We start from the raw sequence: 18,551 nt of genomic DNA, 5'->3' as shown, positions 1-18,551 counted from the left end.
AGGGGTTGCTTTGTACTCCCCATGCATATACTCTCCTGGTTTTGCAGGTGAGTAAATGGAAATTCAAGGTGATGTAATTTGACCAGGAAGACACAACTAGGAGGTGGGTAGGGTATGTTCTGCTGGAAGTGTGTGCAGGGTGTGATAGGAGCACATATACTAAACTGGAGGTGGTTGGGTAAGAAGTTATCAGGGAAGGTTTCTGAGAGTAGTTCATATCTGAGATGAGTTTCAGTGGAGGAGTAGAAATTGGCACGGAGCAGCTTCAGGCTAATGAAGGCACAAAGGCAGTGTGATCCACCGGCAAAGGTGCAGGAGTCCAAGAAATTCCAGTGGAGCTTAGGGTTCTAGGAGAGGATGGGATCAGGAGTTGGAGGATTTGACAGTATTCAGCTGCATCAGGGTTCTTAAGCGATGAATACAGAATGCAACCATAATGGCTGGATTACCATAAATTAGTGTTAATTTCACATTTGGAATCTTGTAGTGTCTGAAAGACTTGCTAGTCTCATGTTTGAGGGAATGCTGCAGATTTCTAGGTCAGGATCAGATATATGTTATTAATGCCTGTTTCATTTCTTACCTCATACTAAACCTTTCTTGAGCTAGGGTAGAAAGAGATTGTCCAGAATCTCTTTAGAAAGAGATTCTCCAGAATCTCATAGGTATATAAGCTGTATTTTTCTTGCTCAATAGAACACAATATGAAAGTTTATCATCCTTCTATAATACTTATTTCAGAGACTCCTTTTCATTTACCTATTAAGATCCAGAAGTTTACCTAGTAAGAGCCAACCTCACTAAGCCTGGTTCTGAGCACACAGCATTTACATTGCTTCCTTTGCCTCTATTAGAGTACCTGGAACCTGGCCGATACTAGGTCCTCGGTCTAGATAAACTAGGTAAAGAGGAGCCATACCATGCATACTCTACTCTAAAGCTCGACTTTAGGTTATTATTTTTAATTAGTGTATGATTTTAAAATTTCACTTTTATATAATAAACTTTTACACCATGTTGCTTAATTCCAGCTTTGAATGATGTGGTGAAAGAATTGATTTCCATGGGAAGTTTGGTTGCACTGATTGCTACAAGCCAGTCGCAACATTCTTTACATCCTTTGCTTGTTTCTGCTCAAGGAATCCACATATTTCAGTGTATCCAACATATTCAACCTCCTGACCAGGTAACTTACTACTTATGAAGATTGTTGAAATGTGTCCCCTTTTATGTAAGTTATTTATCAATTTTATTAATGATGTATAACTTTGATTAAAATGTAATGCTTATGTTAGTGATCTTCAGTTGAGTTCAGTTGCTCAGTCATGTCCGACTCTTTGCGACCCCATGAATCACAGCACGCCAGGCCTCCCTGTCCATCACCAACTCCCAGAGTTCACTCAAACTCATGTCCATCGAGTCGGTGATGCCATCCAGCCATCTCATTCTCTGTCGTCCCCTTCTCCTCCTGCCCCCAGTCCCTTAGATATGAAATTTTCATCTGTAACCATCTGAAATATTACCAAGTACTTTCCAAGGAAATATCTTTTTTGAAAATAACATTTCTAGGTTGCTTCCATGTCCTGGCTATTATAAACAATGCTGCGATGAACATTGGTACATGTGTCTCTTTCAATTCTGGTTTCCTCGGTGTGTATGCCCAGGAGTGGGATTGCTGGGTCGTATGGCAGTTGTATTTCCAGTTTTTTAAGGAAAAACTGTGGATGTCCATCCACAGACAAATGGATAAGAAAGCTGTGGTACATTTGCACAATGGAGTACTATTCAGCGATTAAAAAGAATACATTTGAATTAGTTCTAATGAGGTGGACGAAACTGGAGCCTATTATACAAAGCGAAGTAAGCCAGAAACAAAAACACCAATATAGTATATTAACACACATATATGGAATATAGCAAGAGGATAACGATAACCCTGTATACGAGACAACAACAGAGACTTGGATGTGTGGAGCAGTCTTTTGGACTCTGTGGGAGAGGGCGAGGGTGGGATAATTTGGGAGAATGGATTGAAACTATTAAAATTAAAAAAAAAAAGTACAACAAAATGATGGGTTACACTATGAAAAAAGACTAAATTAGTAAATGATTTCTGGAGATAATCAAAAAAAAATAACATTTCTTTTTTTCTTATTAAAGTTTTTTTTTTATTCCATTTAAAAAGAAACAAAAAACCCTAAAAATTCTGAACTGCTTCATTCCGTATCAGTAAAATCTGTAAATACACTATGGAAATTACAATTCTTTTTAGATTTAGTGAGATATAGTTGACAAGAACAATTATATATATTTAAAGTGTACAGCTCCAATACTTTGGCCACCTCATGTGAAGAGTTGACTCACTGGAAAAGATTGTGATGTTGGGAGGGATTGGGGACAGGAGGAGAAGGGGACGACAGAGAATGAGATGGCTGGATGGCATCACCGACTCAATGGAGGTGGGTTTGGGTGAACTCCGGGAGTTGGTGATGGACAGGGAGGCCTGGCGTGCTGTGATTCATGGGGTCGAAAAGAGTCTGATACGACTGAGTGACTGAACTGAACTGAACTGAACTGAAAGTGTACAGCAGTGATTTGATATACATTGTGGAATATTTACCACAGTCAAGTTACTTAACACATTCACTACCTCATATATTTACCTTTAAGAATTTCTTCCTTTAAAAATGTGACTACCTAAACTTTTTTTTTTTTTAACAGCACTAATATTCTGTACCCACTATGATTCTGACATCCGTTTCCAGTATGTAGGGTTTGTTCCCCACACCACCAAGCAATTCTTGGAGACCAGCTGGATGTCCTACAGTTCAGCCTGATTCTGACACTACCCAGAGATAGCGTCAGATTTCACGGGTTAAGGGCTCAGTCCCACAAGACTGCCCTCCACATCAGATACCAGTGTTACCCGTGCTTCTGACTTGTTTTCCGTCAGATTTTCCCATGACTCCCTCTTTGGGATCAGTTAATTTTCAATAGCCAGTCAGAGAACTTGGGAAACTAGTTTACTCAGTGGATTACCAGTTTGTTACAAAGAATATGAACAGATACAAATCAACAGTCAGGTGGATGAGACTGGGAGCTAAAGAGCTTCTGTCTTTGTGGAGTTTGGGACTTGGTCTGGTGACAAGTGCAAGTGTTCGGTTCTCCAGCCTGAAAGTGAAAGTGCTCCTGGCTCAGTCGTGTCTAACTAGTTGCAAGCGCATGAACTGTAGCCCACCAGGCTCCTCTGTCTGGAATTCTCCAGGCAAGAATGCTGGAGTAGGTTGCCATTTCCTTCTCCTGGGGATCTTTCCAACTCAGGGACCGAACCCAGGTCTCCTGCACTGCAGGTGGATTCTTTACTGTCTGAGCCACCAGGGAAGCCCTTCTCCAGCCTGGGAGCTCTGCAGACCCTGTCCTTTTGGGGTTTTATGGGAGTTCTATTACATAGGTATCGTTAATCAAATCATTGGCATTGACTCAGGCTCCAGCCCCTCTCCCTCCTGGGAAATTAGGTTGGGACTGAAAGTTTCAGTTCTCTAGCCTAGGGAGGTTACTGTGGCAGCCAACCCCCCTCACTCAGGTGCGCTCCAGAAGTCATCTCGTTAACATAGACTCAGATGTGGCTGAAAGGAGTTTGTTAGGAATGTCAAGACACATTTATCACTCTTATCATTTAGGGCGTTTTAAGAGTTTTAGGAACTCTGTGCCAGAAGCGTGACAAAGGCCAAATATATATAGGCACATGCAACCCATCATCTCCTTTGGGGGCTTACGATCCTGATGGTTTTAGTGGCAGTACACTCCAAGAATGTGTCCAGACAGGCAGCCGTGTTTTAACTTTCTGTTTAAAATTCTTACCTAGCGTCTTCACTAAAATACTCAGACCCTATGCTAATTAACTGTTATTGTAGTTAGGGTGTTTGGGGTGGACATGTACACGGTGCTATATTTTAAATGGGTGACCAACAAGGACCTATTGTATAGCACAGGGAACCTGCTCAATGTGAGTGGCAGCCTGGATGGGAGGGGAGTTTGGGGAGAATGGATACATGTGTATGTATGCCTGAGTCCCTTCACTGCTCACTTGAAACTATTACAGCATTGTCTTGTTAATCAGCTATACCCCAATACAAGATAAAAAGTTTACTTTAAAAAAAAAACCATCACATTGTACACTTTAAATATCTTATAATTTTGTCAATTATATCTCAAAGCTGAAGGAAAAGGATAAAAATATACCTGTTACTAAGCATAACAGAACATAGCAATATCGGCCACTAAATGTTTTTAGAATTATGTTTTATGGGAATAACAACAACAAAATACTCTTAAAGGAGCCAAAACAAAACCCTTTTACTGGAGAAAGAAAGAGCAGTCATTTGTCAATGTAATTCTTTTTGCAGCTTTATTAAGGTATAAAAAAAATGAAGACAACAAACTCACTATTTAAAGTGTACAATTTGGGAGTTTCCTGGTGGCATAGTGGTTAGGATTCAGCCCTTTCACTGCTGTGGCCCAGGTTCAGCCACTGGTTGGGGAACTGAGATCCTGCAAGCCACACATTGCAACCAAAAAATGAAAAGTTAAAGTGTACAGTTTGATCAGTTTTAACATACGTATATACCATGAAACCATCACCACAGTTAGGGCAGCAAACGTTTACATCCCTCCCAGGTGTTTCCTTGGTGCCCCTTTGCAGTCACCCCTCCCCGAGTCTGTCTGCAGCAAACACAGTCTGCTCTCTGTCCCTGCAGATTATGGCAACCGGATTTTCCTCAAAATATGTGTACAAAAGTTTGTACTCAAGTAAAATTATAAATTCGAATTTAGTGTGTTTTTCCTTAGGATCAAAGATGTGAAATTCTGCATACTGTAATAAAAAATAAACTGGACTGTGACATGAAGAGGTTCACCGGTCTTGATCTGCAGCGTATAGCTAAAGAAACCGAAGGGTTTGTGGCTAGAGATTTTACCATGCTTGTGGATCGAGCCATACATTCTCGTCTCTCTCATCAGAATATGTACACCAGGGAAGGTACGTTTAATTGCTGAAACCAAAATTTGGTTCCTTCCTTCCTTGTGGAGAAATGTAATTGTAGTAAGGTAAGAATTAAATATATTCCATGTTAGCATTCAATAAGCAGGTAGTTGAGTAGAAAATGGGCATTTCCAGCTAAGTTGACCGCATTTTTTTTAACTGAGTTAAGATTGGCTAAGTGAAATCAGATGGGGAAAGACAAATACCACATGATTCTATTCATGTGGAACATAAAAAACAAAGTAAATGAACAGAACAAACCAAACATAAATATGTAGATATGAAGAACAGAGTGGTGGTTACTAGAGGGGAGGGCAGGCTGGGTAAGGGAGTCAACTGTATGGGAATTCATATATAGATACGACTACCAAAAGAAGTTGTGTTTATTTTAAAACAGAATTAGTTTTAACAACATTGGACTTCCAAAAGGCGCTCCGAGGATTTATTCCTGTGTCTCTGCGAAATGTCAACCTACATAAACCTAGGGACCTGGGTTGGGATAAGATCGGTGGACTACATGAAGTTCGGCAGATACTAGTGGATACTATCCAGTTACCAGCCAAGGTACTTAAAAAAAATTGAGTACTACCTGCTTCCTGTGAAACCCCTGAATCATTGGCGCTGGCTGTATGTATTGGCTTGCCCAGTCTCATTTGACCCAACAAGAATTTATTGTTACCAAATAAATGTCCTGTCCTATTTTGGGCACTTGAACAGATTTTTAAAGTATTTGATACAGTCCTTGCCGATAAAGCTGGGGTGATATTTACAGTGAATAAATTATTTTAATTCTCTTTTTTTATTTTTGGCTGCACTGGGTCTTCCTTGCTGTGTGGGGGTTTTCTCTAGTTGCACTGAGCAGGGCCTGGTGCTCATTGCGGTGCGTGAGCTGCTCGTTGCAGTGCGGTGGTGTTGTGGAGCACAGGCTCTGTAGGGCACACGGGCTTCAGCAGTTGTGGCACGTGGGCTTAGTTGCGCCAAGGCATGTGGAATCTTCCTGGACCAGGGATCAAACCCACGTCCTCTGCATTGGCTGGCGGATTCTCATCCACTGTGCCACCAGGGAAGTCCTGTAGTAAAAATACAGTTTGATGTGAATTTCAGAGTTCTTGGATTTTTCTTGAATAATTCAAATTTCACTGAAGCATATGAGCCATCAGCTACAATTGAGCAGAAACAGAAATAAACTAGAAGGTGGGAGAGTCATTGAGGTCCACAGAACTGATGGATTAAGCCAGATTTTGGGTGACCGTGTAGAAAGGCAGTTAGCAGGCAGCACCAAACAGGCTGACCGTTCTTTAGATCAGAAGTAGAATCTAGAAGGTGGTTGTGATGAGAAACCTGAGAGAGAAGGATCTTTGCATGAGATCAGGGACCCAACCAAAGAGATAACTGAGGGCCTTACCCATTTCTTTACGTGTAAGTCCTGGGAACTGTCTGGTGGGGACTGGGACGTATTGAGCACCGCCCATGACTGGAGGTTGATGCCTGTGTGGAAGGACATGGGCGTGGGGCGTGGCCTGCAGGATCATGACCCGAAGGCTGGGTCTGGGCACCAGCGTCAGTGTCCAGGTATGTGAGGCCATCTGCATGAATGCTGACTTTGGGACGTCCTTCAAATTAGAATGGAGGTCAAGATGAGGTTGGAATTTTGTCAATATATGGGACTAAATAGACGCACCCAATAGAGGAGACCCAGTGGGCTTCTCCAATGGCTCAGGAGTTAAAAAATCCACCTGAAGTGCAGGAGACATGGACTCAATCCCTGGGTCAGGAAGAGCCCCTGGAGAAGAATGGCAGCCCATCCAGTACTCTTGCCTGGAGAATCCTGTGGACAGAGGAACCTGGTGGGCTGTAGTCCTCGGGGTCTCACAGAGTTGAACACAACTGAACACAAGCTCACATGCTGCCCAGAGGAGACCAGGTGGTTGCTGACAGAGCCAGACAGTTTTCTTGCTGTTCAAAAAGTTTTGAAACCTGTTCAGAAAGTTTTCTTGCTGAGAAGCTGATGGTTTAGAGGGTAAAATAGAGCAGTTAAATTAACTTGTTCAGCATGGAATCTCCTGGGGGATTTTACTATTATCATTTCACATGCTTCTTTATTATTTTCTTTCCTTGATTGAGTATATTTGAATAGGTGCAGCAGTCATAGCTTGCCCCATGAGCCATACAAGTTGAGGGCAGTATACTTATTTTCTTAATCTAGTACTATTGTAATGTTTGATCGGAAAAAACAGGAAAAGTGGAGAGAAGTTCAGATCCATTTATATTCATTTTATGTGTAATGTATTCCATGGTCCAATGGGAAAAATCTGTGTTAGTTCCTTTGAGTTCATTTATTATTTTAAGTAGGAATGTTTTTTTCTGTCATTGCACTGGTACCGAGATGGCAGTTGTTACCATCCAAGGACTTTTTTTCTGTACACCGATCTTTAGCTGCTCAGTCATTTGTTTTAGAGTTGAGCTCTTTGTCATATTTTTGTATTTTTCAGTACCCGGAATTATTTGCCAACTTGCCCATACGACAGAGGACAGGAGTACTGTTGTATGGTCCTCCTGGAACAGGAAAAACCTTACTAGCTGGAGTAATTGCACGGGAAAGTGGAATGAACTTTATTAGTGTCAAGGTATGTTTGGCGTTTATCTTTTTTCTTTTTTTTTTAATTGAGGCAAAATTTACATAATTATTTTAAAGTGTACATTTCATTGGTATTTAGTGCATTCACAGTGCTGTGTAGCCACCACCTCTCTAGTTGCAAAACTTTTTCATCACATTCTCCATCCCCCGCCCCAATCCCCTGGTAGTCACCAGTCTGCTTTCTGTCCCTCTGGATTTGCCTGTTCTAGATATTTCATAGAAAAGGAGTCATGCAGCATGTCACCTTTTGTGTCTGACTTCTTTCACGTAGCATAATGTTTTCAGGGTTCATCCAAGTTGTAACACATGCCTCAGTACTTCAGGACTGTTTATGGCTGGATGATATTCAGTCTTTTTTAAGTTGTTGTGGATATGGCATAGTTTGGTGAACCTCTGGGTTGTGCCCACTTCTTAGCTGTTATGAATAATGCCACTGTAAACATTTGTACATAAATTTTTGTGTGGACATATGCTTTCAGTTCTCTGGAATACATATATGCCCCAGAGTATAAATATATATATAATCACTCATATGGTAATTCTGTGTGTATCTTTTTGAGGAACCACCAAACTTTTTTCATAGTGACTCTACCGTTGACATGTATAGCAGCGTGAGAGTGAGTGTACCTGTTTTTCCATATCCTCGCCAACCCCATTTGTTTCTTGATAGTGGGTTAGTCTCATATCTGGAAAACTGTTAGTAGTAGAAGCAGTGATAAGTCCGTTAAACTGCGTGGGAAATTGAATAATGAGGCATCTCTCTTTTGTAGGGCTTATTATTAATATGTTTTTGCTTAAGGTGACAGTGTATAAATATTCAGATAAAAGAGCAAACTTGAAGGGGGAAGAAAAGCTAGAAGACTAGGGCCTGGAGACCACTCTAAGGCAGAAGGTGAAATTTTTATGTTTCTATTGTTTGTTGTCTATATTTCACCCTTGCTGCATCACACCAAGTTTAAGTTTTCTCAGATGTAGGGTGAGTATAGTACTTAAAAGGACATGCCAGCAGATCACCAGGTAGCCACCGGCTGGCGCTAGTGGTCAAGACTGCCTGCCAATGTGTGAGACTAAAGAGACTCTGGATTGATCCCTGGGTCTGGAAGACCCCTTGGAGAAGGAAATGGCACCCCACTCCAGTATTCTTGCCTGGAAAATTCCATGGGCAGTGGAACCTGACAGGCTACAGTCCATGGGGCTGCAAAGAGTCAGACTTCACTGTGCATGTAGCGGATCATTTTGAGTAATGCTTCTCACTCCACCACTGGTGTGTCATTGTGGTCTGGAATGTGATGTCTTATTTGTAAAGTTTCAGCGCCTCAGCCATGTGTATTTGCCAAAGAGCAATTACATTTCAAGGCAAAGGAATCATAAGCAAATTTTCCCCCACCGTCTGGAAGTAGGGTGTTTCTGTGAAACATTTCCGTAAACCAAAATGGTATAAAGCAAACTAACAATCAGACACATCCTGTTAATGGATGAACAAAGTAAACTGAGGTAAAAGCACAGCTGCTCACAGACGCAGTTCCAACTGTGACAGAAAGCTTGGGAAGAAGCTTGGTGCGTCACTCCTGCTACTGGGGGTGTGTGCTGCCTCGGTAATGGTTCACAGCAATAAACACTGAATGCTGTTTACACTTTCTGCTCTATTTCATAAATGTGAAATGTTTCTTTGGATTTCTTGTTAGTGAAAACAGTTACTAAATAGGTCTTTTAATGTAAAGTGAACTTCAGAAAGAGAGAGGGAAAACCCTATATTGTAGTCTTATTCAAAATTGATTAATAATCTGAAAGCCAGTTTAGTAATTTGCAATTGTGTTATGTCTGTCCTCTTTATCACATCAGTTTTTGTGAGCTGGTCACGTGAGTATCCTGGCATTGATGGAGAATAATAATCATATTCTTTCTTTTTTACTTGTCACTAGAATGTAGCTTTATTATTTTTTTTCTAACATATTTTCAAGATTAACACTTGCAAATATTTTTGTATTTTGGATTGTTCCATTAAGGAGGAATCTTATCTCTCCCCTTTAGTAAATCTTCAAATCACAGTTGGGATGAGCTCTCAGTACATAGGTTTCAGTAGAAAGCTGAGGCTGTCGGTCAGGGTGGGTCCTAGGAGGTGTGCCTCAGAAGCAGGCCTTGCACTGACACCAGTGTGTTGCCTTAGTTATTTCTTATTTCATCCTTTATAGTTCTCTATGTTGAGAAAATATAATTACATACTAGTATATTAATATATATCAAATGATGGCTGAATATTAGAAATTCTTCAATTTGGTCACATATCCTGATCATATTTGGTCTTTTCATGGTAATGATTTGTCATTGGAGACCATGTTAGGGCTTTATTCAGTTTTTTTAAATATCCCAATTTAAGTAAATAAATATCCCAATTTAAGGAAAAACTGTCCTTATTATTGATTTTTTTATATGTAGTAAAGCTTGTTTTGAAAGTTTTTTTCAGTTGACTTTTAGGAAAAACAATATATTCTTCAAATAACATATCTATTTATTGAACAAAAAAATTGGTTTCAGTAATTGAAGATACTGATTAAAGAAATTCATGTCTCATTACATGCTTTTTGGAGTCTCCAAAGATTTGAGAAAGATGGAACAGTTGCCCTTTTTAAACCATTCATTTCTTTACTAAATGAATTATTCAGCACTTATGTAGCAGGCACTGATATTGGATTCGATAATAAAGCTGCCTTTTCTGAGCTTATTTTCTATTACTGGAGAAAGACAATAAACAGACACATTTACCGTATAATACACTGTCAGGTGGTCATGGATACTGTGTAGGAAGATAGTCAAGGAAAGATGTAAAGTAACTGGAGTGGATTGTAGATGGGGTTGTCAGACAAGGCCTTTCTGGGGATGTGACATTTTGTCAGAGATCTGAGTGAAATGAATCAAGAAGCCATGAGACTCGGGGAACAAATGTTCTAGGCAAAGGAAACATCAGGTATAGAACTTGTATGATATTTATTCCACTCACGTTAATTTTTTAAATGTATTTTGGAGAAATCCATTTAATTAAACATTTTCTATTATTACATTTAGACTTAGCCATGGACAAAAATGATACTTTGTTTTTAGATAGTTTTGAATTCATTATAATTTCATTTTATTTTACCTAACAGGGACCAGAGTTACTCAGCAAATATATTGGAGCAAGTGAACAAGCTGTTCGGGATGTCTTTATTAGGTTAGTACCCTGTGAATATTTTTTTAACTAACTCTGTGGTTATTTATCAGTCAATACTTGTTGATCTTCTTTTTTTTAAAAATCTGATTTTTGAAACCTGTGATTTAATGTAGGTTATTAATAAGCTGGAGAACAAAATTTCACTGTTTTACCAAATAATACTTAAATATACAACATTTTTCATACTAAACTTTAGAAATTATTTGGTTTTATATTTATAATAGAAATATTTCTGAAATGTTGAAAGTGAAATCATTATTGGTTATTCATAGATGCTCAAAGTATATGAAGCACATAATTACTAGTTTTATCTCTTATAAGATTCCATGTGGTCAACTTAATTAAAATGGAGTATAATTATTACTGCATTTATTTAAAAATACATGTGAATACAGAAGCTAATTTTAAGAGTGAAAATAATGCTTAAATGTGATAGAATTACAGAAAGCTTATAAATGAAAAAGCCACTTTGTTCTTTTACTAAAATTTTATTATAAAATATGCAGTTAGAATATATATAACATATCTATATATTTTAAAGAATAATAAAATGAACTCTTATTTCTACCACCCAATTTAAGAAAAGAATATTACCAGGAAGTCCTTATTACAGAGAAAGACAGTCAACCACATACTGACCAGCAGTTCAATTTACCAGAATAATATTGCAGTTATAAAATTGTATCTAATACTGTAATTTCAAAATATTTAAGGCGAAAATGTATAGAGCTCCAAAGAGAAACTGACAGATCTATCTTCATAGTGGAAAATTTTAACACAGTTCTCAGTTATTAATTTAAAAATAGTAAAGAAAAAAAGTAAAAATTTAGAAGATTTAAACAACATATTCGGCAAGATTGATATAAGGATATTTAGAACATGTGCCTACACAGGTCTCAGTTATTAATTTAATAAAAAGAAAAGTAAAAATTTAGAAGATTTAAACAACATATTTGGCGAGATTGATATAAGGATATTTAGAACATGTGCCCAACAATTGGGGAATACACTTTCTTTTTAAGCACACCTGGAACATTTTTGAAAACTGGCCATATGTTAAGCCATACATAGCAGTTGTAGTAAGTTTCAAAGAAATAATGTAATGTGGACTCTGTTCTCATTTTAAAACAAATTAAAATAAAGGATAAGGCTGCCCCTCCCAATACATTTAGTTGGGCTTCCCTGGTGGCTCAGACAGTAAAGAATCTGTCTGTAATGCAGGAGATGCAGGTTTGGTCCCTGGTTTGGGAAGATCCCCTGGAGAAGCACATGACAACCGATTTTAGTCTTCTTGCCTGAAGAGTTCCATAGACAGAGGAGCCTGGCTACAGTCCATAGCGTTGCAAAGAGTTGGACATGCCTGAGCGACTAACATTTTCACTTTCAGACTGGAGAACCGGAACACTTCCACTTGCCACCAGACCAAGTCCCAGCAATGAAAAAGATAATAAGAGAATATTATGAAATAATAGTATAAATTTTATGCCAGTATATTTGAAATAATGCAACATAGACAAAATATATTTGACCAAAGTCAAGCAAAGAAGAAACAAAATCTGAATATTCTTGTACCTGTAGGGAAAAAATGAGTCGCTAGTTAAAAATTCTTGCACAAGTCAAACATCAGACGTCTTTGGTTTTTTAAGAGAGTTTTGCCAGACATTTAAGGCACAGGGAGTCCAGTCTGTTGTCGGTGCCAGATTTATCTTACTTGCCATGTATTTAATAAAGTTTTTGTTTTTTTAAGCAACCTGACGGTTATTTTGTGTTAAGGGCAATTCTTTAGATCTCTAGTCTGTTCTTTTACCAGAGATGAGGTTTATTTTCATTTTATTTTGTAAGGTTCTCTATAAAATAATTTTAATCCCATAGATTTTTTTCTAACTTGAACTTTGTTTAGTTTTGTTAATTGACTAACTTTGTATTAATTAAAAAGCAGGTAACATAATAAGCGTGCCGAATTTTCAATTCACAGAAGACATGAAGCGACATTGCACAAAAGAAGTGCATATTAAAAAGAGTTTACTTGTAATAAGGATCAAAGAAGCTTTTAACTTAATGAATAAGACTAGTCCAGAAGGCACAGATCTTCCCTGATTTCTCTAAGACCTAGTTTACTAAAAGCAAGGATAATTACCCTTTTTAAGGGTTTGTTGTGAAGAATTAAATACATATATGTGTATACAGATATAGATATATATATATATGAAATCGAAAACTCGGAGGCCCTATTCAACTATGAGATACTGTTTGTTTCCCCAGAGCACAGGCCGCAAAGCCCTGCATCCTTTTCTTTGATGAGTTTGAATCCATTGCCCCTCGACGCGGCCACGATAACACAGGGGTTACAGATCGTGTGGTTAACCAGTTGCTGACTCAGCTGGATGGAGTCGAAGGCTTGCAGGGTAATAATCGTGAATACAGAAATCTCTTCTAATACCAGATTCCCCCCGGATTTAGTAAAGTCTTTTCTTTTCCCTGCAGGTGTTTATGTACTGGCTGCTACTAGTCGCCCTGACTTGATTGACCCTGCCCTGCTCAGGCCCGGCCGACTAGATAAATGTGTATTCTGTCCTCCTCCTGATCAGGTGACAGTTTCATATACCTACAAATGCTCCACTCTGTCCTTGTAAACTTTACTTCTGCCAGGTAACGCCAGTTGTCCTTAGAAGACCAGTTTTCAGCAAAGGCCCTAGTCACTGTTTTCTTACAGCGTGAAAAGATTCTGAATTAGATGCAAAGCCTTTCTTAGGCCCAGCCGTCCCATGCAAACTCCCATCTGAAAACTTTGTGTTAGCCAGATGGAAAAAAGGGAGGGAAACCAGGTATTGATGTCCATGTTCCCTGTGTTCAGAGATCACACACCTCGTTATCTTAACAGGTTAAGACTGATACAGAAACAAGCATAGTAGTATAGGAAGCATCCGTGCTGGTTATGTAGAGATATGCCTTTTAACCACTCTAGTCCTGTGTTCCCAAATTTAGAAACAAATGGATAAGTGAAGAAATAGACAAATCAATAGTCAGAGGTATAAATGTATATCACATGTAGCAATTATTTTAATTTTCTTTTTGAAACATTTCTTGGCTACTTTGCCCAAATCTGGAAGATAAGCACTAAGAAATGATCTACACTGAATAGTTGGGAATGTTGATTTTCATTCATTTTCCTCCCTGTGTTCCTTCTGTTAGACAAAAAGTACCAAGGAGGATAGATGTAGCCTGGTGGTACATTGCTCAACTGATTTGTAAAACTGATTAGATATATGAAGTGAATGTATAAGAAAAATCCTGTAAGATGCACAGTTGAAAATATTATATTAATGTTATATGTTAAGTCAATGAGTTTTTCTCCCTTCAGGCGTCACGTCTTGAAATTTTAAGCGTTCTCAGTGAGTCTCTACCTCTGGCAGATGATGTGGACCTTCCGCACGTGGCGTCAGTAACTGACTCCTTTACGGGAGCTGATCTAAAAGCGCTGCTTTACAGTGCCCAGTTAGAGGCCTTGCACGGAAGACTGCTGTCCTGTGGGCTCCAAGTAAGTCACCGGGGAGACCGTCACTGTGGTGTCTCGTGGTGATAGGAGCAGCTCAGTGTCAGTTTCAACCTTAAAAAAAAATTTATTTTTGAACAACTTCAGTTTAACTTTATAGAAATTTGCCTTTAGTCAAGTGTACCATAATTGGGATACTGGCTTTGTAGAGAATTTGTACTTACATGAAGAATTTGATGTCTTTTTCTTTCACCTTACCTTACTATTGGCAAAATATAGTTGGTGTGTGGAAGGGTATCCTTTGAATTGAGGTGTCAGGAATTGTATTGCGATTTCAGATTTTTTACTTTTTTAAAAAAATCATCAAATAGTTATTTTGAAGCTCAGATTGTCCCAGATCTGGCCAGTAGGCGCCCCTTTTGGATGGCTTCTGTGCCTTTGTGGTGTATGGTCCTCATTCTCTGATCACTTACTTCCCTACAGGACAAGATGTTCTAGGTTTATCTTGTACTTTTGGTATTCCAGCCCCAGAAAGTTTTTTCTGTAAGGATAATATTTTAATTTTTGCGACAAAGAATTTGAACTCTGCCACATTATGGACTTTACCATATATTTTCTAGGAAGACTTTTCTTATATACTCCTCTCCTTCACAGTTTGTTGGAAGTCATTGCAGGGACTAAATTTAGATACTTCCAAGTTTGTGCTACTTATTTCGGTAAGCCATGGAAGGTGTTTCCTCCCCCGCCCCATTTCACTAGCAGAAAGGGTGTTTATTTGTAAAGCACTCCATAATGATGCATCAACCATGTTTTAGAATGCTTTCTCATTTCAGAATAGAAAAATATGAATTTAAAGAGACATGAAAATAAAATCCAGAGGTCTGAGTCCTAGCTTTGTTAGTTTTGGGGGAGATGGTTGGCAAATTACCTATATATTCCATTTTGTCTTTACTTATTTTAATAGTTAAAATTATGTGATATGCCTCAGAACCATTAGAGTATCAATAAGAACTTTTGTAAAATGGGTCTGGAGTTTCCTTGGTCTGTTAGAATGCTGTGTGGTTTATTTTTGAATTGTGGATTACTTAGAGCTTTACAGCTGATTGTCCTTTTGTGTGTTTTAGGATGGAGGTTCCAGCTCTGATAGTGACCTGAGTCTGTCTTCAATGGTTTTTCTTAACCACAGCAGTGGCTCTGATGATTCAGCTGGAGACGGAGAATGTGGCTTAGAGCAGTCCCTGGTTTCTCTGGAGATGTCTGAGGTGCTTCAAGATGAATCAAAGTTCAATATGTACCGGCTCTACTTTGGAAGCTCTTACGAATCAGAACTTGGAAATGGAACCTCTTCTGATTTGGTAACTTGTGTAGTTGTTGTACAGTTTTGAACTAGGAAGCCATATGTTGGTTCAGTTTATGTCCCAACCGGCCCCCCATGTTCTTTCTGGTTGGTCTGACTCCATCAGTAAAGCAGTCTTTCCATACACTAATCAGTCATTTTCATTCCTTGTGAAGACAGGGCTGGCAGTAAGGGGAGCCAAGGTAGCCAGGGGTTGTGATTACCCTTTGGTTTCTTTCGAGTTTTTCTCTCTTCATTAGCAGCTTTAAAACATCTTTAGTAGCAGATCAATTTTATGTTAAACTTAAATTCTATTATTGTAGAACAGTTGAAGATAATGAGAAATTTGGTATGATAATCTCAAAAATTCTGACAACAAAATGTTATCTTTTGGTAATACTTCTCGTAGAAAGTATAAGCATAGTGAAAAAGTTATTAGTAATGTTTCAACAGGGAAAATGTTTAGATTAAATTTGTGTGTTTTACATTAAAGTCGTGTCTGACTCTTGCGACCCCATGGACTATAGCCCACCAGGCTCCTCTGTCCATGGGATTCTCCAGGCAAGAGTACTGGAGTGGGCTGCCATTTCCTCCTCCAGGAGATCTTCCTGACTCAAGGAATTTGAACCTGGGTGTCCTGCATTGGAGGCAGATTCTTTACCGACTGAGCCACGAGGGAAGCCCAGATTAAATTGGGGCAATACCATTTTTCTAAATTAAAGTAGCATTCAACACATATCTCAGAAGACAGTGATTCACTGTTACTTTATTGGTAAACTTAACATTTTTACAAATATTCAGTAATTTTTTAGGTAGATTTCCTTAATTAGGTTTTAAAAAATATAAAAGTAACCCATTTTTATTCTCAAGAATAATAAGCAATTTTAATTCTAGTCTTTGTTTTTTGTTTCTTAACATGTAGAAATGCCCCAGAACCTTAGTATAACCTATCATTAGCGCATTAGTGGTGGATTTATAACAAAGCATTTAAAAAAAAAACGCCTTGTATGATGGCAGTTTTCACTCTGTGGTGGTTCAACCACATAGGTATAGATGATCCTTTATAGAATATGAATGTATTTTAAACCTGCTCAAATTTTAGCTAGTTAAAATGTAAGCTTACCCATGTTAAAGTTTTCCTGCTGAAATTTTGTCATTTTATCTTTGATAAGTACATAACTTTTTTCTCCCTTGCTGTTTTTCCTTCCCTCCCATCTTTCACTATTACACTTAACCATGCAGAGCTCACAATGCCTGTCAGCACCAAGCTCCATGACTCAGGAGTTTCTCGGAGCTCCTGGGAAAGATCAGTCATTACGACCTCCACTGTTCAGAACAGCCTCCCAAGAGGGTTATCAGGAACTCACACAGGAGCAGAGAGATCAACTGAGGGCAGACATCAGCATCATCAAAGGCAGATACCGGAGCCAAACTGGGGTAAGGCTTTCCCCTTCATCGTAACTGTGAAACTTCTTACAGATTGTCTTTCCTGTTTTTGAGATGTATTTTTTTTATTTGTAAATGCGCTCTCTTTATAAAGGGCTGAAACACATTGATTGGTCAGACAGTTTATGTGCTAACAGTTTTTGGTAATTTTATGAGAAAGGGAAGGCATAGTCCCAAGAAAAGGGCAAAAGCAAATAACATTTTTTTTCACAAGCAAATAAGTCTTTTTCATTATGTCCCTTAGTTAACTTCCTGTCATTTTATTTTTTGTTTAAGGAGGATGATGCCCTTAACCCACCAGGACCAATCAGAACCAGTTTGGCTATTAGCCAGTCACATTTAATGACTGCGCTTAGTCATACTCGGCCATCCATCAGTGAAGATGACTGGAAGACCTTTGCTGAGTTGTAAGTAACAAATTCTGATTCAGAAGTATACATACTATTACAATCAACAGTTCTTCAAACTTCTAGAGTTCTTTTTCGAATCACAATTAATATGTGGAATATTTAAAAGCCAATTCAAAAACATTTGCTTAGTAGCCATGCATTCAAACATTCAAAAATGTCAGGAATAAAGTCAAAAATAAATTTTTATTTTTATATAAATGTATATTTATATATATCAGATTTAATCAAATGAATTGGTTAATGCACTTTCTTAATTTTAAAAGCAAAGAAAAATTATATTAATGAAACATGATTTCTCTCTCTACAACGACCCTCATTTCTAACTTAAATAACCACAGTAAGACTAAACTGTTTTCAAATTAAATCTAGTTTCAATAAACTTGGCCTGGTTATTTACATAAGTTCAGCAAGATAGTAACTGACCATGCAGGTGCTTTTTGCTGGAAATTTTCAGAAGGAATCTCAGTTTAATGTTTTAAAAGACTTGATGCTTGGAAGCCAAGGCAAGTACTTACCATAAGATTTTGCTTGCAGTAGCTATATACTGTTGACCCTCGAACAACATGGACTTGAACTACATGAGTCGATTTTTCAGTAAACAGGTACTATAGTGCTACACAACCCATGGCTTGTTGAATCTGTGGATGTGGAACTGTGGGCTGACTGAAGATCTGTGTCAGTTAGTGAGGGGTGGGGTTGGTGCCTCTCACTTCTGTGTTGTTAAAGAGTCAACCGTATTCAGGTGGCTTAAATCCCTCTCTTTTGGAGGTCCCCAAGATACCCTGAAGTCCCTATACCTGCCAGGAAATGACCTTCCTAACTAAACTCATCTGGTAAGGTTACTGGGAACTATGAAAAAAAGGTACCAGACGGGTTTTCCAAGGGGCGTTATTGGTTCCATAAAGTCAGTCTTAGTTTCTTAAAACTGGTCTTTTTTGTTCTCTGTGCATTCTCAGATATGACATTACAGTCAAACCTT

The 18,551-nt window shown here is 38.5% G+C and overlaps 1 protein-coding gene and 1 long non-coding RNA gene across 3 annotated transcripts in view; one reads left to right on the top strand and one right to left on the bottom strand.

Annotated features, from left to right (window-relative positions):
- PEX1 (peroxisomal biogenesis factor 1) overlaps positions 1-18,551 on the top strand; it is an 85,137-nt gene that overhangs the window by 45,171 nt on the left and 21,415 nt on the right. The window contains exons 13-23 of the mRNA XM_055420423.2: positions 1,032-1,186; positions 4,849-5,038; positions 5,439-5,605; positions 7,534-7,668; positions 10,823-10,887; positions 13,150-13,292; positions 13,372-13,475; positions 14,249-14,425; positions 15,505-15,735; positions 16,959-17,153; positions 17,439-17,569. Of these exons, the coding sequence (XP_055276398.1) occupies positions 1,032-1,186; positions 4,849-5,038; positions 5,439-5,605; positions 7,534-7,668; positions 10,823-10,887; positions 13,150-13,292; positions 13,372-13,475; positions 14,249-14,425; positions 15,505-15,735; positions 16,959-17,153; positions 17,439-17,569 (1,693 nt within the window). The remainder of the gene's footprint in view (positions 1-1,031; positions 1,187-4,848; positions 5,039-5,438; positions 5,606-7,533; positions 7,669-10,822; positions 10,888-13,149; positions 13,293-13,371; positions 13,476-14,248; positions 14,426-15,504; positions 15,736-16,958; positions 17,154-17,438; positions 17,570-18,551) is intronic.
- Positions 11,784-18,551, bottom strand: part of LOC129552218 (uncharacterized) — a 41,209-nt gene continuing 34,441 nt past the window's right edge. For both annotated transcript variants that reach the window (XR_016036642.1, XR_016036643.1), the window contains one exon: positions 11,784-12,297. This is a non-coding gene — a long non-coding RNA (uncharacterized LOC129552218). The remainder of the gene's footprint in view (positions 12,298-18,551) is intronic.

This window comes from Moschus berezovskii, chromosome 3, assembly GCF_049115385.1.
Source record: "Moschus berezovskii isolate FMDL1 chromosome 3, NW_MosBer_1.0, whole genome shotgun sequence".
Taxonomy (NCBI): domain Eukaryota; kingdom Metazoa; phylum Chordata; class Mammalia; order Artiodactyla; family Moschidae; genus Moschus; species Moschus berezovskii.
The sequence above is the reverse complement of the archived record's forward strand: the minus strand, read 5'-3'. Positions and strand labels throughout refer to the sequence as shown.